This window comes from Phyllopteryx taeniolatus, chromosome 15, assembly GCF_024500385.1.
Source record: "Phyllopteryx taeniolatus isolate TA_2022b chromosome 15, UOR_Ptae_1.2, whole genome shotgun sequence".
In the NCBI taxonomy this organism is placed as follows: domain Eukaryota; kingdom Metazoa; phylum Chordata; class Actinopteri; order Syngnathiformes; family Syngnathidae; genus Phyllopteryx; species Phyllopteryx taeniolatus.
This window is the reverse complement of record NC_084516.1, coordinates 8,963,311-8,984,973: the sequence shown is the minus strand read 5'-3', so window position 1 is coordinate 8,984,973 and position 21,663 is coordinate 8,963,311. Positions and strand designations below refer to the sequence as shown.

Below are 21,663 nucleotides of genomic sequence, written 5' to 3'. Positions count from 1 at the left end.
GAGATAGACAGAAAAGGCCTTGCTGCCTCCCCAAAAAACAAAACACAAAAAACAAACACCCCTGTCCTCCATCAGCAACGAATAACGATCTTTGTGTAATTACAGGGGATCAGTATAAGGTCTCCTCTGTCTTGCTCCACTGCGAGGTCCTACCAATTCCCAGAGCTCAGCTACAGTAATGCTTACAGTATCTGCCACCATGCCAGTGGAAATCGCAGTGGAGACACCAGCGCCATGCAAACCAATATCACAGGAGACATTCATCGATTCCAGGGCACCCAGAGAGGCAAACTACTCAGGTGCCATGGAGCCTTTTCGGTTCTTATGGGGGGGTTGTTATGCATCTTTTTTTTCACATAGTCAATTAAATTTCCTTAAACTGCACTGCAGAGAACTTTGGGGCGTACAGAAGAGCAGTGCATTGCATCAAAGGTTCAGTCGTTGTGCCATGCGTGCACATTAGAGAGGACAGAATGGGGAGCAGAGAGGTTTGGGTAAACGGACAGTGCCAGACTCTGAGCCCGTCTCCACTGTGGATATTTCAGGGGAGGGATGTCGGTCAGATAGTGAACTCACCCAAACCGGGCTCATTCAGAGCACTGTAGCGCTCCCTCAGGGCGAGAGGTGTTAAAGTTCGCCGTCGTTCTTCACTTCCAACCACCTGTTAAAATAAATAAATAAACCCCTTAACAGATTCTTGAAATCCAAACACAATGTGCACAAGATAAGGCCTTACCTTGATACAGGGTGGCATTGCTATGTTGAGGTTGCATAGGACATGCTGTGCATCCTCATACTTGGTGCACTTTCTCAGGAAGGACAAAAACCCTGTGGCATCCTTGTTACTATCTCTGACCTAACGCAGATGAAAAAGCAAGAAGAGAATAGAGAAGGGAAGACAGCAGAGAGCGGAATGGACAAGAAGGTGTATAAGAGGAGAAAGCAGGAAAGAAGTAAAAGAGAAGAGCAAGGGGAGAAGAAAGAAAATCAAATCAAAGCGAGTATTAGACCCCACCGCAATGTCGCAGGCACGCGATGCAGTAATAACATGGGGCCAGAAGCGAGGGATGGAAGCAGTCCACAGGCAGGCGTGAGGGTCAGATTTACCTGCTCACTTTACCTGGACGTCTGTCAGACCAGACAGTTAGAGAGTGACCGCCAGAGAGAGAAAGAGAGACAGTGAGACAGACACAAACAGACAGGCAAGACCGCCAGATTGCAAGGCTGGCAAGGAACGTGAGGGAGTGACGGGACATGCAGACGCTCTCACAAGAGAATCACTACAAACAAAAGGAAGATGTGTCTTTATCTGGTGTGTGCGCAACAGTACAAAGTCACAATGACACAAAGACACACAAGCCAAAATCAATGAAACAAATGAAGAGGAAATCAGAACAACATGAACATGGTCACTAAAAAACTACTATGTACTATGAAGAACAGACAAAAAAGGCCACACAGCAGTAACTAGACAATTTTTTTATAAAACACACAATCGTGTGACAATATATTTTTGTTATGCATATTTGAGAGGGTTTCATGATGAAATGAAAAATTAATATGAGTGTAAATACAGATTGGGTCAAAATTATATTTGGGTCTAGTAGAAGAAATGGTGGAAGTGAACATAACTTAGCTCATTTCACAACAACCAGCAGTTTGGTGTAGTGAACAAATGTTCAAAAAAGAGGCTTCAAGATGTTTGATGACACTCCCAGTTAAAGTTTACTGTCAAACTTAAACAAAACAACAAGAATTATATACTCTCTAGTGTATTCAAAACAACCACATAAGTTTGCTACCTCTATTTTTTATTTTTTGTTCCTTTAGGGGAGGCTGGTGACGGATGAATGGCATTTCCATTCATTTTAATGGGTAAAGATGATTTCAGAAACAAGTGTTTTGAGTTATGAGCATTAAATGCAGATAAACAGCAAGAAGTGAGGCAAAATGTGCGAGTAAATATCCCCAGAACATCAACATGGAAACACAAAAAGAAGCACATGTGAGTACGTAATGCAAGACGCAATATCCACACAATGTAAGATAATCTTTAATACTGTGTAGGGACTTTGTTTACAACATGAGGGAAGTGTTCCATCCATCCATCCATTTTCTGGACCGCTTATCCTCATTAGGGTCACGGGGTGCTGAAGCCTATCCCAGCTATCTTCGGGCAGGAGGCGGGGAAGACCCTGAACCGGTCGCCAGCCAATCGCAGGCCACATGGAAACAAACGTCAATTCGCTCTCACATTCACACCTACGGGCAATTTAGAGTCTTCAATCAACCTACCACGCATGTTTTTGAGATGTGGGAGGAAACCGGAGTGCCCGGAGAAAACCCACCCATGCACGGGGAGAACATGCAAACTCCACACAGGCGGGGCCGGGATTTGAACCCCGGTCCCCAGAACTGTGAGGCAGATGTGCTAACCAGTCTTACACCGTGCCGGCTGAGGGAAGTGTTCACACTTTAATTCATTTCAGAGACAATTTATGTTTTTCCAGCTGCTGCTGTTTTGGTTATAAACAGAGTTGAAAAGGACTTTTACAGTTATCCATTTTTGCTTTCAGTTGGGAAAAAGAACAAATGTATTTGAGGGATTCGCTTTAAGTGGATGAAGCACCCAAGCAACGAACTGGAGCACAGCGTCTGGCCATAATGTCTTAAACCATCACAATTAGATTACTACAACTATAAATTCAAGGTAACCTAGGTGGGTATGATTATCTCTTTAAATCAGGGGTGTCAAACTCATTTTTGTCACGGGCCACATCACAGTTATGGTTCCACTCGGAGGGCCGTTATGGCTGCAAACCCACATTAATTTATGATTGCCTCATATTATTACATATACACAAATTAATGGATAATTACTTTTGAAATCAAAAGCTAGTAAAAACTGTTCAACTACAGTATGAATCAATTTTATTTTAAAAGTGGGGTCGGTAACAAAAAATGCTTGCAATATCTCAATATTTTTAAAAGTGGAGACAATTTGGAATTTGGTATTTTAGCAAGAAACACAAAGTCGATGCACACTCTCGCGGTCCACATAAAATGATGTGGCGGGCCGGATCTGGCCCCCGGGCCACCAGTTTGACACTTGTGCTTTAAATGGACGAACAATTCAAATGATTAAACATGATTATCCATAAAGAATAATGGACGAATTGTTAAATCGACAATCAAAGATCATTACTAATCTCGTCTGCCTCTAAACTAAACTTTTCGACGCACACACACATGGCTGGCTTGTGAGAGCAGTATTGGACTGTATTCATTTTGAACACAATATTGGAGAGAGGTAAGGCGGAAAAAGACACAAAAAGACCAGAGGAGGCTTTTGGGGGGTCAGCATGTGCTCCTCAGGAGATTCGATTTGGTAAACCACATGTGAATACATATTACACACTACAACATGAACACAACACAGTAATTGGAGTGCCTTTAGAGTCACATAGAGACAGACCTTGACAGAAACGGGCAGCCGGTTGTCTCTGAAAGCCTGGAAGCTGAAGGTGCGAGGCTGCTGCGTGGCTTTCCTAATTGGCACGAGGTTTCCGGAACATTCCAAATGCAGTGGCATGCCCTCCATCAGCTTAAAGAAAACAAAAAACAAAATGTAAAGTGAAAAATTAGATGAGATCTGACTCTAGAAAAGTTTTTATAACCAAGAAAATAAAGCAAACTTGTCTGGATTTTATTTTATTTTTGTTAAAGTCCTTGTCGTGCAGAACCGAACCCAGATGAATTTCTATACAGAACTCTGACCTATTATTCAATTATTTTGATAAATGCTTGTAATTGAACCACCTTTTGGGGATTTATGGTACTCTTATATCAACCAGCGCTGCCTTCTAGCACTTCCGTTCATAATGACGAACACACAAAAAATACAGAGACCAATAGCAAGCATTGTTAACTCCTCCCATGTGAAATGACTCGGCCAATGAAATGATTTATTCAGAGCAGAGATTTTGGCAGCGCTGTTCAGTAAACAACATGGAGAAAACCAATCAATTGTAGATCTAAACATGCTTTTGAGCATAAATTTGAGAAATGTTTTTCCAGTTAATTGTGAAAATCAACAATTAATATTGCTTGAATACTATAGAATTGTTTTTAAATGCAACCGGTGACAATGAAATATTTAGGAGTGAATTGGAATGCATGCTATTCATTATAACGTGCCGACATTGGCTTGAAGAAATTTTCATGAATTGGACTTTTCCTTGAGGACCACACATATGTATAAAGTGTTTTTTACTGATTGCTGACCTCAATGTCACGACTCCGTGCTACTTCGGTGAAATTTTCGTGCAACTCCAACGTCTTGTCCATCTTGTCATCGGTCATGCAGTAACAACGCAAGCGTCCTTCCCGCGCCTCGCTCATCTTTGCAAAGACAACAAACTTAGCCATATAAGGCACAGCCATCAGCTCCCGGTACAAAAGGTTGGCGAAGGTCACGGCCTCTGCTGTGCGGGGACAATCTGCTAGCCAAAATCTGTGGTCAAGACAAAGCAGGAAAAGAGGTTACAGCCATGCATTTTGTTGACCAGGGAGGCAGCAGTGCCGCAGGGGTTCTCAAACTGGGGCCTGGGGACCCAGGAGTTCCGTGAGCCTGAGCTTGGGGGTCCTCAAAATAATTAGCAAAAAATTATGTATGCACATATTATATTTAAAAGGTTAATTTTTCATTACAAAAAAATGTATTTGTCAAAAGGTTACTTTCTTCCGTCCTTAAACGTTGACTTTAATATCAAAATATTACAATGTTATCCTGGAAAAATACACCTTTCTTCTTTTAACATTAAAACTTTCCGTCCTAAAATATTCATCCTTTTTCTTGAGACGTTATGACATTACAACTTTCTTTCTCAAAAAGAAAAGTGTGGTTTTGTCATCATAACGTTATGACTTTTTTTCTTTAACTTTTTAATTCCCATGTAATTTGGGGCTACACATGGCAGTCATGTTTAATTGACGTTAGGATTATGAGGACGTCGTTGGAAAAAAAGTCTCCCCTATAAGGACTCCCTGGACCCAAACTTTTGAGAACCCCTGCTCTAAATACATGAATTGATTATGACGAGGGAGCTCACACCTCGCAGAGACATTCGTTGTAAAGTTGGCACAACTGTTTGCATACATCAGCTTGGTTGTCCCAGTGATGTCCTCCCACTGAGCAGGTGCTGTCCCACCTAATACACGACAAGCATACAGTGTCATTCATTCCCTGTTAACCTTTTTACAACATATTTCTCAAGGTAAGAAAAGGCTGAATCATTCCAATGTCACTCCTAATAAAAAAATGTTGGTTAGTCAAGTACCAATAACACTGCAGAGGAGGCGCAGGCTCGTGGTGTCACCCTCCCCGGCATCACGAGGGTTCTCCCGCCACGATGGTGGAAGCGGAATGCGCAACCCGATTGGACGGTGGAATTTGCGTCTGCGTGGTTCGATGGTGACCACCGGGCTGAAGGTCGCCTGGTTGCCGAGTTGTCGAGTCAGCAACTCATCGGGGATGGGCTGGGCCTGAGAGGATGAAAGGACAAGCGGATAAAATGCCAAAATAAAGGTTGTGGAAAAAAGGGTGTATGTCATTGAAAATACTCTAGACAAAAAACGTAAACTAAGTGGATGTAACACTAGGAAAATAGAAAAAAAGAAGCACAAAACGAGATGCAAAATGTGCTTTTGAACTTAAACATACACAGCCATACTCACACATGCAACCAACTTATATGCCATATCTGACCCAACTCAGATCAGTGCATCAGCTCGGTCAGTGTGGCTCACAACTTAAATCAGGGAACTGAGGAGTGAAGAATGGCTGGATAAAAGAAACAAAAAATCAAAAGAGAGCAGCATAAAGCAAAGCAAATTTCAGACACGTGCCATTGCCTCAAATAAATAACATCAGTGTTGTGACAAACAATGAGACAAAGATGTACAGTGAAATGACAGAAGCAGAACCCGTCATCTATCACTATACAGATGATTAATTTCTATAGTTAAATTCTAAACGTGAAAGTCATACTCTAGAGATTCATTAAACACAGAAAAATACTTTACAGAATGTCAACTCCTACCTAATTTCTATACTAAAAATGATTGTGATTGTTTTTTTTTTTTTTATCAACTATGAATAAATAGTGAATTTCAGGATTTTGTTAGCTGTAAACTATAATGATCAGATGATAAAATCATCCATTCTTTGAACCGCTTATCCTCACTAGGCAAAGTCATGAAATGTGTTACGCTGCACATAGTGACTTTATATAACGAGTAGGACTTTTTTAATTGAACTACTGAAATAAATGAAGTGTTTCTTTAAATTATTGCGCTGCACCTGTATATTTCCATCATGAAGAAACAAAGTGGAAAACAAGTAGCCTCAATTACCAAAACTCTGTAGCTAGTACTTACTTGAAGTCCCAGTCTCACTCTTTTGGTTACAGCTGTCTCTGGAAAGATGGCCTCAACATGGGGCACCAGCTTACTGGTCAGACGCCCACCCTCAGGACCAATCAGATCGCTCTCTTGTTGAATGCGCGAGGCCACGGCAAAGTACAGCGGGAAGTCCGTAGAGATGATCCGACGAATTCTCTTCTTCTCCAACTCTTCTTGACTCTCCAGGTCTACAGACACACACAGTAAAAAGGAGGACCAGTAAGAATGGGGAAGGGATCGTAATAGGTTAGAAAGAAAGTTAACAGTGCATAATTTACTCCAAGTGAGGTGAAAGAAGTGCACTCATGTGACATTGTGGAGAAAACATCATAAAAACTATTCTCTCCCAAGGTCCTTCTTTTATATTTTCACACCATAAATCAGGATAAAGAGTAAGTCATTTTCAAGTGTCTCATGGACGTTTTCCATCTCGCTAACCTTCATCCATGCCATTCAGAATGGTTTCCAGCACTTCGTCGCCATAGCGATTCCGGTGTTCTTTCCAGACCGAGCCATTCTCACTACGGAGGACCACAAGCTCACGGTCCCCCCGGGCCAGTGAGGCGAAATGTGGGATCTCCACTATAACTGGCCTGTGGATGAATAATCTTCATGATATTCATATCATTTTCATCATCATATTCAAAAATTGAAATCTAAGTGTTATTTAATCAAATGCATACATTTATTTTGAGGTCTTTGATGATTGACTCACCCAAGGAACTGCATGCTGGACGGACCCAGGGAGATTATACGGCTGGCGAGCCCCTCGCCCTCTACCAGTGGAGGGGGCGTGGTGAGCTTCTGGGGTTTGACCAGGCGGCAGGTGATGCGCGTCGGCGCGGCGCAGGTCCGAGGAGGGATGATCACTCGCAGGCCGTGATGTCTGCTTCCTCGCATGGAGCCTCCGCGAGCGTCTACCATGAAGCTCACTAGGAAGCTAAGAGTGGACAGGTTCAGACAATTACGCCAACATTTTCTACTCCTGCGCTAAAGAAATATTGGAGGAGACATGCTCACAAAAGAGTGAAATTGGTGTTTTATTTTCTCCATAGTGATTTATTCAAAGATAAGAACTTAGTCATTTCATCTAATGGCTTTAGTACAGCAGTATGTCAAAAAGAAAATGGCAATAGACTAAAAATGTACTCTAATCCATGTGTATGTTTAAATCTCATGAGTCAGTGTTCTCCCTCTGTTCTTTCCATTTTTTATAATCACTAATGCTGACTCATGGTGCTGTGCACAAAAATAGATAGAGGGCTGTGTTGTCGAACAGTAGAGCCATGTGGAAGATGGGCCACCTTCCTGTGTGGACTTTGCATGCTGTCCCTGTGCTTGCGTGGGGTTTCTGCAGGTACTCGGCCTTCCTCCCACATTCCAAAAACATGAATGTTAGGTTTATTGAAGACACTAAATTGCCCATAGGTGTGAAAGTGAGTGCTAAATTGGTCCTTCTTCAATATAAGGTATAGGGGCTCTGCAATTGGCTGTACCCCGCCTCTCAACCAAAGTCGGCTGGTATAGTCAAGTCAGGTGACACGTGTCTAGTGACGAAAAGCACTGCAGAAAATAGATGGATGTTACAGATTACCAGTTCCGCTCTTTTTTTACTGTACCTGTGGGCTTACTACCTGAATGGAAGAGAGCTGGTATGTTATACATTAGAAATGGGTGTAAGAAAGAATTCCTTTGTTTGATTCTGTGGAATTGATTGTAGATGAATTGCGTTTGAAGCAATTGAGGAGAGTTGGAGGGCACTACTTATACGACATTAATCAATACCATCAACAAAATTGAAACCTTGATTGACTAGTAAGGTTTCATGATGGAGGCAGTGGAGCCTAATAGTGCCCAAACAGAGTGCAACAAGCTCACCCAGTATGAATGGGGCTGGCCACAGGACTGACGTTGTCTGAGGTTTCTGTCGCTGGACTGCTCGGGATAAGCGAGTCTTCGTCATACTCCTTTGACAGTGGGATGGGGGTGTGCTGAGGTTAGAGAGACAGAGAATAGAAGAGAGGAAGGGATATGAAACGGGAAATATAAACACAACAAAATAAGTGAATAATAATAATTTGTCTTTGTTTCCCCCAGGCGGTGCAGGAAGGAGTTAAGAGGGGTGGCACCTAGGAGCTACTGGAATCAGCTCTCAGTCTTAACCTCTGTGGCCACACCAGGAAGACACCAGATGGTTCCTTTGTCTAGGCTGTTTGCGGTGCTGCATTCTATCTCGCTCTCATCTACGATATTGCTCCTAGTTGGATGTTTTTTGTGCTGTTGTTTCTCCCTGTAAGTTCTGGCGTTTTCCTAGTATTCCTCATGGCTCTCATGGCATGTCTACACTTTCCATGTTTAGTCGATGTTAAATGGAACTTTGATCTTTCCTCTACTTATTAGTAATTCTTTATGTTTATATCTTTTCTTTTGTCCTTTTCATATTACTATTGTCAATAGCACTTTGTTTATTAATCTTAGTTTGGTACTTAAACACAATTTTCTTTATTCATTAGTAGCGCTTTGTTATCACTTTTTTTTTTACTTTGTGTGAACACCTTTTGTTTATTGAATAAAGATTTTTTGTTACTTTTGCTACGCTTTGTGTCGGCTTTGGGGTTCGACCGGTCGCATATTGTTACACAATAACTGCTTTTGAAACTACAAACTTCCTTCCTTGAAAGGTTAAGCAGAGTATACACTTCCTGATAATCAGGCCAAATTTGAGCATGTTTCTTCTCTTCCAAGTCAGCAAAGGCCTGATTGTCAGATGTCTCTTAAATACTATTCTGAGTGATTATCGTCTGGTATGTGTTAAGAGTGGTTGTACCTCGCTGATCAGTCGAAAAACAGTTGGGCCAACAATCGTAAATGGTAAACCTGATCTATATGCCCTGTGACACCAAGCTACCTCTCACAGGTCACCACGACAGACATCTGGTTTGGGGGAGGAGAGTCTCTCACATTTTAAAAATCGAGATGAGATTAAGATGTTATAAATCGGTATGCGTGTACGACACTTAAGCAGTGCATACCTGATCTAGAAGAACAGTTTCTGGCGACACACAAGGGATCCTGGGAATGGCAGGAGAATAGGGCCTGTGGGAGAGAAAATTATTAAAACGTAAACTAACTCAACTTTAGTGCATAGAAATTTACAGAATTCTAATATCAAATACAGTTCAATTATGTATAAATTATATCTTTTGTTGCAAGTTTTTTTTTTATCAACAAGCAGGTACGCAATTTCTTGGCAAATGGCTTTTTCTTTCATGTTTGTTGTAAGAAATTGAGCCACTCAGAACTAGAGTGGGCAAACTCAATTTTTGTCATTTTGAAATAAAAGAGGAGACATGAAGGAAAAGGCTTATCTTTCAGATTAATACTGGTCTAAATCAAGGTTTAGTTTTTCATTTTGACATATAGGAGGCAAGCAGATCTGGCTCACAGTTCTGAGGACCTGGGTTCAAGTCACTTGTGTGGAGTTTGCATGCTCTCCCTGTGCCTGCGTGGGTTTTCTCCGGGCACTCCGGTGTCCTCCCACATCCCAAAAACACGCATGGTAGGTTAATTGACGACTCTAAATTGCCCGTAGGAGTGAATGTGAGCGCGAACGGTTGTTTGTTTGTATGCGCACTGCAATAGGCTGGCGACCAGTTCAGGTTGTATCCCGCCTCTCGCCCGAAAATAGCTGGGATAGGCTCCAGCATGCCTGTATGTTTGGGTTCAGGGGAGGAACCCAAATTCTTATTTGGTAACATGTTGATTACTAAAACCATGTATTTCAAGTGCCTCAAAAAGAAATCAAAATAAATAAAAACTAACTAGATTATACCTCCACTGTATATATAAAGGTCTAAATAGCAGCAGTTAACGAGGGAGAAAAATCACAATGCACTTACGTGGTGCCCACACCACCTTCGAAATCTCTAAGTGTCTTCTTTGGGGAAAGGAAGTCGTCGTCTTGATCCTTGAAGTCATCAAGCTTCAAATAGCGTGCGCCGTCCATTCCAAGCAACTCGTCGCCTGTATAAAAGATTTTTCAGGAGCAAAGAAGCAATTGAATATATATATATATATATATATATATATATATATATATATATATATATATACACACTTTTTTTTTTTTTTTACACAAGGGCAAGTAGGAGAAAAAAGACAGCACAAACTAGATGAACAACAAGAGAAGAAATAAAGAAAGAGTACATTCTTTTATACTGTCTTAAGTTCCCCCCAATACAATGTGACAATATTGTGAAGTGTGATTGACTTCTACACTAACATCAAAATAATGTCACTTTCTCCAAGTCTCCTTTGACTTAAGTAGTAATTCTGACACAAACAATCCTTCCCCTCACCTCGCTTTCACCACATCACAGGAAAAAAAAAAAAATCACAAAAAATGAGACATTTTGAGTTTAAGCAATGGAGTCAAACCAACAACACCCAGCATGGACGGCAAACAGCAAGCCACCTGGTGATAGCGTTTTTTTTGTTTGTTTGTTTATTTTAGTGATCATGCTCAATAAAGATGCAATCACGTGGTGATGGTTGCTTCTGTGTAGGAGAAAATAGCTGTTATTAAAGAGGTATGGGACAGAAATGATAGAACTGGAAACCATAGATCACGATTAGTATGAGCTGCTTGGGAACAAAGACAAACACAAACTTATTTCAAAGAGAAAAAAACCCCAATTAAAACATACAAAAATATAAAAACATTTAAAAATGAAGCCGGATGACAGTAACACAATTTTATTTTTGAGATTCCTCCGAGCAGAAAGACGACAGCATAAACAACAACTGTGGATGGTTTTGAACTGTTTTCTGGAGTATGGCAGCATATGTTGAATTAGCTGTTTGGTCAATTAGGCTGTCATTGATACAGACTCTCATTAACAAACAGCTCAATTGGAACAGAACTAGAGGCCCTGTCAGGTTAATGAGTACCCGAATAGAAGTGTGTCAAATGCTCGTATAAGGAAAATGCTGTGACTACATGCTGATGAAAAAACAGGACACTTTTCTCTCTAAATAAATCTCGACGCAAGAGATAAAGGGTGAGGGAATAAAAATAGAGCGGAACAAAAATGGCTGAAGTTGAGTCAGCGGAACTGATCAGAAAGACAAGAAGTGGTGCACAGAGAAAATGAGTGCGCGACTGCGATGAAGCCACATAGTTCACGAGCCACCGGAACGGACAAAGAAGAGATATACACACACAATCCTACCTAACGTTAGCTGGGCGACTCCTACGAAGAAAATGGAAAGGGAAGTTATAAACAGTCATTCACTGTGTCAAGTCAAATCATGTAGTGGATGCAAAAAGTCTACGCACCCCTGTTCCAATGCCAGATTTTTGTGATATTAATACATCTGAATCATTTCAAATCATTTTTCCATCATTAATGTGACCTATAACCTGTACAACTCAATTGACAAAAAGTCTTTTCATGAGAGGGGGGAAGTAAAACAATCTCGCGTCTTTTGGGCATACTTCCAAAATGTATGTTTGGCGCAAACAAAGCTCGTCACCAAAAGGACACCATACCTGAAGTGAATCATGGTGGTGGCAGCATCATGTTTTGGGGTTATTTTTCTGCAGTTGGAACTGGGGCCCAAGTTAAGATAGAGGGAATTATGAACAGTTCAAAATACCAGTCAGTGTTAGCATAAAACCTTCAGGCTTCTGCTCGAAAGCAAAACAAAATAGGAAAAGCCTACTAGAACAACTGAATTTGAGGTTAATCAGAGGCGCCTTTAATGGTGGTAGGCGTAGGCTGACTCACATTTAACGTGAGCTTGAATGTGATTGGCTATTTGTGAACACAGCCACATCCCCAGTTATAAGAGGGTGTGCAAACTAGTGCAACTACATTATCTGAGTTGTTCATGTCTACTTCCCTCTTGAAAATATTGTAATTGTTTTTCAATTGAGTTGTACATGTCACAATGGTGGAAACCTTTCTGAAATGATTTATCTTGGTCTCATTTGTATAAAACACAAAATATTGTTATTTGAACAGATGTGTGTAGACTTCTTATAGCCACTGTATGTCATTCATTTTTTTTTTCTGGAAATGGACGATCAACGGCATATAGGGAGTCGTTTCCCATCATCATCTCAACCTACCTTCATCCTCAGAGACGTCCAAAATCTCGTCCACCGTCTCAGGAAAACTCATTCGATGCTTTTCCGTCGTGATCTGTGAAGAACAGAGAATACAAATGAGGCCACCACAGAGATGGAAACAGGCAGGTGAGAGGTCCCAGTGTCTTCTTTGGCCTCCGTGCGAACGTGTAATGGTGGCTCACCGCAGAGACGGACTCCTCAGTCACCAGTTTGAGCACGTCGATGACGGAGATGTAACCCAGACGCTTTGCGATGCCCAGTGGAGATGTTCCATTCTGTGTTGAGATTGAGAAAGAGAAAAAAAAATTACACGTGTATTTAAAACAACCACAGCTTTGCCTTAGTCCATTTAGCTTAATGCTAACAAACTATTCAAAATGCCATTGTTATGGTAATAGGGAGCGGTGGATGAACACATGTAGACAGATAATATAATACTCACAAGCATATATTCTTTATCCTCTACTAAAAATTACTACTATTACAGCATCTTCCTGAGTCACTTACAGTAGTAATAAAAGAACTATTCTTCTTCTCAGTGTGTCTGCGTGAGTTTTATACTACCTCCTAGTGGCCGAGGGAGGCACACCAGAAGGAACAGCGCAATGAATTGGATTACCGCATTAAATTATGACGCACAAACTATTTAATTCTTTACATTCTATTTAATGATGTTATTACCCTATGCTTTTATGAAATAACTTACAGCATTATAGATGCTATTTTTCCTCAACAACAAAAAAACAAACACATTTATATTTTGGGGGGCTGGAACGAATTACTAGGATTTCCATTAATTTAAATGTGGAATGATGACTTGAGATGTGACTGTTTTGAGTTACGTGCATGATCATGGAACGAATTTAACCTGTACCTCAAGTCACCACTATATTTTGTTTTTATTCCCATTAATCTCTCTTATCCTGAGCCAGGATTGACCAGTTTTTAGTGAACAAAGGGCTTTACAGCAATGTTAGCTTCTCATGCTAGCTACTAGTTAGATGTCGTCTGGCCAGCTTCCATATACTTGTCACTTGTGATCAAAGGTTAGAGTGTGTTATATGTGAGTTATGTTTTAATGTTTATTGTCTGATTGAACTATAACCTTGTGAAAATGCATGCAAAAAAAAGATCAGTGAGTTGCTTCATTTATTATAATTTCTTTTTTGTCATTTAAGAGTGTTTTTAGAGGGCTTCATTGTTATAAACATACTATCAATTTACATGGCACAAGAAGGCACACTCATTTACTGCCTTGTTTTTCAAATCAAATATTTACTGTAATTATGACTTTACTGTACTACAGCATTAGCATAGTTTAATGACACAATATGCCGCATTTCGAATTTGGGTTACACTGCCGCAGTAGGAACGGAACTCCATTGTAAACCGAGGACCCCTCTATACTTGAATGACAGTTACTATTATTAAAATATTACAGTATTTAAAATATTGTCTACTACACTTGAGATTTTTTACGGCAATTTTTATTTTTGCAAACCCAGCATCTGGAGGTTCACTATACATGTTAATAGGTATTTATTTTCTGTTGCATGAGTCATTTTAATGCCATCTAACAGGTGTGAAGCCTGATAGTTGGTGGATATTTTTCACATGATCAGCTGGATCCTTATAGGAAGAAAAGGTTGTGCCTGACCGTGACTCACCGATGTAATCTCATTGGGCTGGGCTCCGTGTTTCAACAGCAGGGTGACAATATCGGTGTGACCTTGCTGAGCTGCTTGGTGCAAAGGAGTGTAGCCCATCTGCAGGGGAAAAAAGAGAATGTACAGTATGTCCTCTTTATTCAGCTGAGTGCAAAGTTCTGATAAGGCTTTGTGGTTCAAACAAATAATGAAGCAGAAGTCACACATTACTATAATTTATTATTTCAAGATCTTGCAAGCACATTTAGAACATACCCTTGTTTTGCTGTTCACATGTGCCTGCTGCTGGAGGAGGAACTTGACCATTTTGATGTTACCATAGTGACAGGCCACATGAAGGGGTGTGTAGCCCATCTGGAACAAACAAGTAGTTACAGTGAATACAATACAAACACAATAAAGAAATGACAGAAAGCACATACTAACTCCAGAATTAGAGAAGTGTTAATTCAGAGTATTTTAACTGTAACATCTCAGCCAGCGAGTCATATATTTCATCACTGGTGGAAGTATTTAGATTACCCTTGAAGCAGCATAAACAGATGCTCCCTGTTTGACCAGTGTGTCAGCAATGCCCACGTGGCCCTCTTGTGCCACCAGATGGAGAGGGGTCAATCCACTCTGCGGAGAAAAAGATGAAAGAATTATGAAGTGAACACTAAATCTTTCTGAAAAGGTATGATTTAATATCGGAGGCACATGTGCTTCAATTTATCCAACAACCGTCCATTCCTTCATTCAACTTGTAATATGACTTGAAACAATACCTTGTTTCCTAGATTTACATTGGCTTGTTTGGAGATGAGTAGTGCCACAATGTCAGGCCGTCCCTCCTGTGAGGCCAGGTGTAGGGGAGTGATGCCTTGGAGGGACTCGGCATTGGGCGATGCCCCATTCTGCAGCAGGCAACTGGCTACTTCCATCTGGTTCTGCTTTGCTGCTATATGTAGAGGGGTGTAACCATTCTACAGAGAGACATGAAGACAGGAGTAGACATTGCCTCGCTGGTGAGCCGTGCAATATCAAAACTCCAATAATGTTAGAATTGAAGAGGATAATGAATTTCCCATTACTGTATGTCAACTACAGAATGGTTCACCTATTGTGTGGTGAAAATATTGAGACCTAACTTAATGAATTTATTCTATTACTAATCAAGTCTTGGGCTAGATCAGGGATGGGCAAACGTTTGGTCTCAAGAGCCTCTTTTGTTCAAACTGATAGGTTGACATGGTGAGGTAAAAAAGACTAAGTATAACACATTTGATTTTACTAATACAAAAGTATCATATACAGTATGTTTTTATTCAATTTTAAAGTAGCCCTTTGTTTCTTGGTACAGCAAAAACACTCTCTCTCTCTCTCTCTCTCTCTCTCTCTCCCTCTCTCTCCCTCTCTCTCGCTTGCTATAATTGTTTCTGTAAAATACAATATTTTGTGTCTAATTGAGACATTTCTGCCAACTTTTAGCACCTTGTGTCATTGCTGGGTCAACGGAATTGATATTAACATGTCAATTCAAAATAATTATATATATATATATATATATATATCCATCCATCCATTTTCTGAGCCGCTTCTCCTCACTAGGGTCGCGTGCGTGCTGGAGCCTATTCCAGCTGTCATCGGGCAGGAGGCGGGGTACACCCTGAACTGGTTGCCAGCCAATCACAGGGCACATAGAAACAAACAACCATTCGCATTCACAATCATGCCTACGGGCAATTTAGACTCTCCAATTAATGCATGTTTTTGGGATGTGGGAGGAAACCGGAGTGCCCGGAGAAAACCCACGCAGGCACGGGGAGAACATGTAAACTCCAAACAGGCGGGGCCGGGGATTGAACCCAGGTCCTCAGAACTGTGAGGCTGACGCTCTAACCAGTCGGGCCACCGTGCCGTGCCGTGCCGCCCCGCCTCTCTCTCTCTCTCTCTCTCTCTCTCTCTCTCTCTCTCTCTCTCTCTCTCTCTCTCTCTCTCTCTCTCTCTCTCTCTCTCTCTCTCTATAAATATATATCCATCCATCCATCCATTTTCTGAGCCGCTTCTCCTCACTAGGGTCGCGGGCGTGCTGGAGCCTATCCCAGCTGTCATCAGGCAGGAGGCGGGGTGCACCCTGAACTGGTTGCCAGGCAATCGCAGGGCACATCGAAACAAACAACCATTCGCACTCACAGTCATGCCTACGGGCAATTTAGAGTCTCCAATTAATGCATGTTTTTGGGATGTGGGAGGAAACCGGAGTGCCCGGAGAAAACCCACGCAGGCACGGGGAGAACATGCAAACTCCACACAGGCGGGGCCGGGGATTGAACCCGAGTCCTCAGAACTGTGAGGCTGACGCTCTAACCAGTCGGGCCACCGTGCCGTGCCGTGCCGTGCCGCCCCGCCTCTCTCTCTCTCTCTCTCTCTCTCTCTCTCTCTCTCTCTCTCTCTCTCTCTCTCTCTCTCTCTCTCTCTCTCTCTCTCTCTCTCTAAATATATATACATATATATATATAAAGAAGAAAAGAATTTAAAAATATATATTTTTTTGGACTACTCAACATAACAGGAGTGTTAATCAATTAACCAATGTTTCTTTTTCGACCATTGGTTAATTGATTAACACTCCTGTTATGTTGTGTACAGCAAACTGAATTTTTTGGGAAAGCCCTTTGCTTTTCTAGCATAATTTTTGCCTGGTGCACAAAGCAAAGTCCAGAAATGCAAATGTCAGTAGGGGGTTTGTGTAGAATAACTAGCATACAGTGTAGATACTGTCAAGATGTCTGACCTCACAAATGTTCTCCTGAATCAATAGACATAAAATTACCCAAGAGACACCACAAAATCATCACAGAACAGAGAAAGCTGTTACAGTAGCAAAATGGAGACCAAAACTGTAATAACCATGTCCAAATACTTTTGTCCACTGTGTGTGTGTGTGTGTGTGTGTGTGTGTGTGCGTGTGTGTGTGTGTGTGCGTGCGTGTGTCTCCGCATGTGTGTGTGTGTGTGCGTTTCACTGCATGTGTTGTGACAATCTGTGTTCGTCTGTCTGGCTCTTACTCTGGCAGTGCTGTGTGCGGATCCTCCCTTGCTGACCAGGAGTTTAACAACATCCAGGTTGTTGTGATGAACCGCCACATGGAGGGGTGTCAGACCGTTCTGTTAAATATACACATGAATACATAAAAGGCACAGACACGCACAGAAACATGCCTATATGAGACATACTACAATAATGGCACACTGTGGAAATGTTGCCTCTGTCATATATGCGTACGACTGCTTCACCTTGCCAGCTGCATTGGGATTGGCTCCTCGCTCGAGAAGGAGCTCTGCTACGTCCACCTTTCCATATTTAGAGGCCACGTGGAGGGGGGTGAAGCCTTTCTGCTCAGGCGAAAACCAAACAGAAAATTCAAAATCACTGTTCTTACTACAGCACTTTTCGATTCCAAACAATGTATTTCTCATACTGTAATCATCCTACGAAAGGTGAGCGGAATGATTTGTCATTTACATTGCAGCGTTAAAAAACGAATAGAAATAGAAAAATAGAAATAAACTAAATAAAATAGAAATGCTTGGTCATACAGTAGATGATGACAATGTACTGCCGTCCTCCAATTGTTTATAAAACAGAAATGGTACCAAAAGTTGTTACTTGAACATATCATAACAATAAAGTCAACAAACTGCTGATGGCAGGGTTACTTTACATTTGTTTTCATGTAAACACAAAACAAACACATCTCTTTGTTGTTATGGAAGTCAGCTAGCTTAATGATACACAACGCAAAATGCCATAGACGGGCTAACAAATTGCATCTATGTCGCAGTGTTATAACTATGACAGATATTTGAAAACAAATGGTGAAACAACACATGTACAAAGACATAATTCTAACACAGTAAATCTTTATCCTCTGTGAAAAATGACCAATATTTCTGCACATTATACCTGGATCAGACTACATGACAAATTTGGTCTTTCACGATTGCAGTGTCAGACTACTGCCATAAAATCTTGCCGTATCTCTGGCAGACAGTGGCAATACTGCACGGCATGTATTCCTATACCACCTCATCCCATCTTTTACAATCACTGGGCTTTATCTTGTCAAATCAAACACTTGAAAACGTGTGACCGGTTAACGCGACCGGATACACATTACCATGGCGACGTCAACAACAATGTTTAACCTTACCTTGGTCATTTTGGTCTGCTGCGCTCCAGCGTCTAACAAGATGCGTATAGTGTGGATGTGTCCTTCCCGCCCAGCAATATGTAACGGCGTGTGCCCTGCCGTTGTGGATGAGTCGGGGTTGGCCTTGTGCTCAAGAAGCAGCTTGACCAGCTCCTTGTGTCCCATCCGGGCAGCACAGTGAAGGGGGGTCTGGTCATCCTGGTACCAGAAAGTAACAGGACACGGATAAAGGAACACTTTATTTTTAACTGTACAGATTAAAACAAGACTACCTACCTTTGCCTTGGCATCCACTTGTGCTGAGTTCTGCAGCAGAAACTGGGCAACTTCACAGTGTCCTGCTCTGGAGGCCATGTGGAGGGGGGTCTCCACCTTCTGAATAAATATAGTTGTTGAAATTACACAGCGGCAAACCTGGGGTCACGGCTTGCTTAGTGGACTTTTGCAGTTGGTAGGGAGGATGTTCTTACCACATTTGAAGCATTAGGTGAAGCCCCTCGCTGGAGCAGGTTCTTTGCTATGTTCAAGTGACCCATGAAAGCTGCTACATGGAGAGGAGTGAGGCCAGACTGCACAAATAGAGACATAATCGTGCATAAATCGTGAATATGGGTCAACATGGAAATTCATGTACACAATGTAAATTTATACAAGTACCACAAAAAGAATCTTAAAGTATAAAGATCTGGAACAAGGGATCACCTCTGTGACGGCTTCTAAGGAAGCAGAGTGTTTGAGCAGCAAGTCCATTGACCGCATGTGGTTCTTCTTACATGCAATATGGAGTGGTGTGAAGCCATTCTGGAGACAGGACAAAAAGTCCACAGCAACATCAGACATTAATTATGTACATACAGGGTATACAGTACACTCTAAAAATGAATATTGTAGAAAATTGTAACATACTGTGTGTAGATTCATTAAACACATTGGAAAATACTTTTGAGAAGGCCAATTCCTACCTAATTTATGTTGTCAAAATCTATTTGTTTCTTACATCATATTCTAATTTATATTATATTCTAATCAGCTGATGAATTTGGGGTTTTTGTTAGCTGTAATCTAGAATCATCCAAAATATCATGACATTATTTCTGTGTTTAGTGAAGCTATAGTATGTAATGAGAGAACGTTTTGAATTGAACTAGTGAAATAAATTCAATTTTCCACGATATTTTAATTCACCGTATGTAACTGCATCTGTATATCATATAAATACGTTTTTAATACTTTATATGAGCATATATGGTATGTGTTATGTAAGCCCACTTGGTCTTATTAAATGTATGAAAAGCTTACCTTTTCAATAAATGCTTGCACTTTCATTTATGACTTTGCGTTGTATTGTAATTACTGTACTGTACTGTTTTTAATGTTGTGAGTAGTTATTTTTTCATTTATAAATATTCAATTTATGTACTGAGATGCCACTGTATCTAAATATGATCATAAGACTCTTCTAATCTTCAGGTCTCAACTGTCACCATTTTGAGTATAATAAACATCTAAAAATAATTAAACAAACAATAAACAATTACCAGCGCTCGAGCGTTGGCCTTGGCCCCCTTGTCGAGAAGAACTTTGGCCATGCGATGGTGGCCACAGTGGGCTGCTACATGAAGAGGGGTTAAATGGTCCAGTGTGATGTCGTCGATCTCGGCGTTGTATTGAAGTAGCTGTCTTACGCAGTCCATGTGATCCCCTTGAGCTGCCATGTGGATGGGGGACAGACCATTCTGTGATGAGAGGAAAAGTAGTGTTAGAAACGACAATTGATCGTCAGCTTGACTGAGGTTAGGTTTTGATGAGGCTTACGTGTAAGATAACTGAAATGTTTGGTGAGTAACGCTGAATTTACTCAGATTATATCAAAAGAGGTGGCCGACTGGTTAGAGCGTCTGCCTCGCAGTTCTGAGGACCAGGGTTAAATCCCCGGCCCCGCCTGTGTTGACTTTGCATGTTCTCCCCGTGCCTGTGTGGGTTTTCTCCGGGCACTCCGGTTTCCTCCCACATCCCAAAAACATGCGTGGTAGGTTAATTGACAACTCAAAATTTCCCGTAGGTGTGAATGTGAGTGCGAATGGTTGTTTGTTTGTATGTGCCCTGCGATTGGCTGGCAACCAGTTCAGGGTGTACCCCGCCTCCTGCCCGATGACAGCTGGGATAGGCTCCAGCGCGCCCGCGACCCTCGTGAGGAGAAGCGGCTCAGAAAATGGATGGATGGAAAAGACTCACAACTGTGGTAAACATGGAGCACCAGATAAAAGAATCTCACTGCGAGTGTAATATACAGTATCTCATTGGTATCTCACAGCCTCAATACCTTGGTTTTTGCTTGGATGGGAGCACCGTGTTCCAGCAGGATCTCAATGATGCGAACGTGTCCATTTCTGGCTGCACAGTGAAGCGGAGTCAATTCATCCTGCACGCACATAAGCAAAAAAAAAAAAAAAGGGACACTGTAAGCATAAATGGATAAGTTTTCAGCAGAAAAAGAAACTCAGCAGGCAGGGGCAACAGATGGGGTGAAGTATTATACAGCCATTGGTGATATAATGCGAGACTTGTGTACCAAATGCAGGAAGTAGCAGATGAACCAAAAAACAAAACAAAAGAACAAACCTTTGTTTTGGCATCTATCTGGGCACCTCTGTCCAGCAGGAGTCTGACCATCATCATATTTCCCCTCCTGGAGGCGATATGAAGCGGTGTGATGCCATTCTAGTGAAAAATAGATGAACATTTAGTTATTCACACGACTTAATAACCAACCATCCAATAAAAGTAATGGTAACAAAGTCTAAAGACAAGTTGAAAAGGCTGAGGAACTGTTCTTGGCACATAACCTCTGCGTTAACCATCCATGAACAGGATGTGAGACGCATCTTCAAACAACAAAAGATTAACAAAGCGGCAGGCCCGGACCACGTGTCCCCATCCTGCCTCAAAGTCTGCGCGGACCAGCTCGCTCCAGTCTTTACTCAGATCTTCAACAGATCTCTGGAACTGTGCGAAGTTCCATCCTGTTTCAAACGCTCCACCATCATTCCAGTCCCCAAGAAACCTTCAATCTCGGGTCTGAATGACTACAGGCCTGTCGCTTTGACATCTGTGGTCATGAAGTCCTTTGAACGTCTCGTGCTGGACCACCTCAAGAGTGTCACAGGTCCCCTGCTGGACCCACTGCAGTTTGCCTACCAAGCGAA

At 41.6% G+C, this 21,663-nt stretch overlaps 1 protein-coding gene across 7 annotated transcripts in view; it reads right to left on the bottom strand.

Moving 5' to 3' along the window:
* The window catches only part of ank1b (ankyrin 1, erythrocytic b), a 69,368-nt gene that overhangs the window by 17,743 nt on the left and 29,962 nt on the right, over positions 1 to 21,663 (bottom strand). For 6 of the 7 annotated variants that reach the window (XM_061800153.1, XM_061800147.1, XM_061800146.1 and 3 more), the window contains exons 8-35: positions 21,080 to 21,178; positions 20,781 to 20,879; positions 19,996 to 20,193; positions 19,160 to 19,258; positions 18,928 to 19,026; positions 18,734 to 18,832; positions 18,458 to 18,655; positions 17,541 to 17,639; positions 17,313 to 17,411; positions 15,030 to 15,227; positions 14,785 to 14,883; positions 14,518 to 14,616; positions 14,263 to 14,361; positions 12,778 to 12,870; positions 12,596 to 12,668; positions 11,694 to 11,714; positions 10,362 to 10,485; positions 9,495 to 9,558; positions 8,341 to 8,453; positions 7,178 to 7,402; positions 6,901 to 7,055; positions 6,439 to 6,650; positions 5,340 to 5,544; positions 5,114 to 5,210; positions 4,285 to 4,513; positions 3,476 to 3,604; positions 737 to 856; positions 577 to 661 (exon numbers count right to left, since the gene is read on the bottom strand). In XM_061800153.1, coding sequence (XP_061656137.1) covers positions 577 to 661; positions 737 to 856; positions 3,476 to 3,604; positions 4,285 to 4,513; positions 5,114 to 5,210; positions 5,340 to 5,544; positions 6,439 to 6,650; positions 6,901 to 7,055; positions 7,178 to 7,402; positions 8,341 to 8,453; positions 9,495 to 9,558; positions 10,362 to 10,485; positions 11,694 to 11,714; positions 12,596 to 12,668; positions 12,778 to 12,870; positions 14,263 to 14,361; positions 14,518 to 14,616; positions 14,785 to 14,883; positions 15,030 to 15,227; positions 17,313 to 17,411; positions 17,541 to 17,639; positions 18,458 to 18,655; positions 18,734 to 18,832; positions 18,928 to 19,026; positions 19,160 to 19,258; positions 19,996 to 20,193; positions 20,781 to 20,879; positions 21,080 to 21,178 — 3,529 coding nt within the window. The remainder of the gene's footprint in view (positions 1 to 576; positions 662 to 736; positions 857 to 3,475; positions 3,605 to 4,284; positions 4,514 to 5,113; positions 5,211 to 5,339; positions 5,545 to 6,438; positions 6,651 to 6,900; positions 7,056 to 7,177; positions 7,403 to 8,340; positions 8,454 to 9,494; positions 9,559 to 10,361; positions 10,486 to 11,693; positions 11,715 to 12,595; positions 12,669 to 12,777; positions 12,871 to 14,262; positions 14,362 to 14,517; positions 14,617 to 14,784; positions 14,884 to 15,029; positions 15,228 to 17,312; positions 17,412 to 17,540; positions 17,640 to 18,457; positions 18,656 to 18,733; positions 18,833 to 18,927; positions 19,027 to 19,159; positions 19,259 to 19,995; positions 20,194 to 20,780; positions 20,880 to 21,079; positions 21,179 to 21,663) is intronic. The other variant, XM_061800150.1, reaches the window with a different exon arrangement.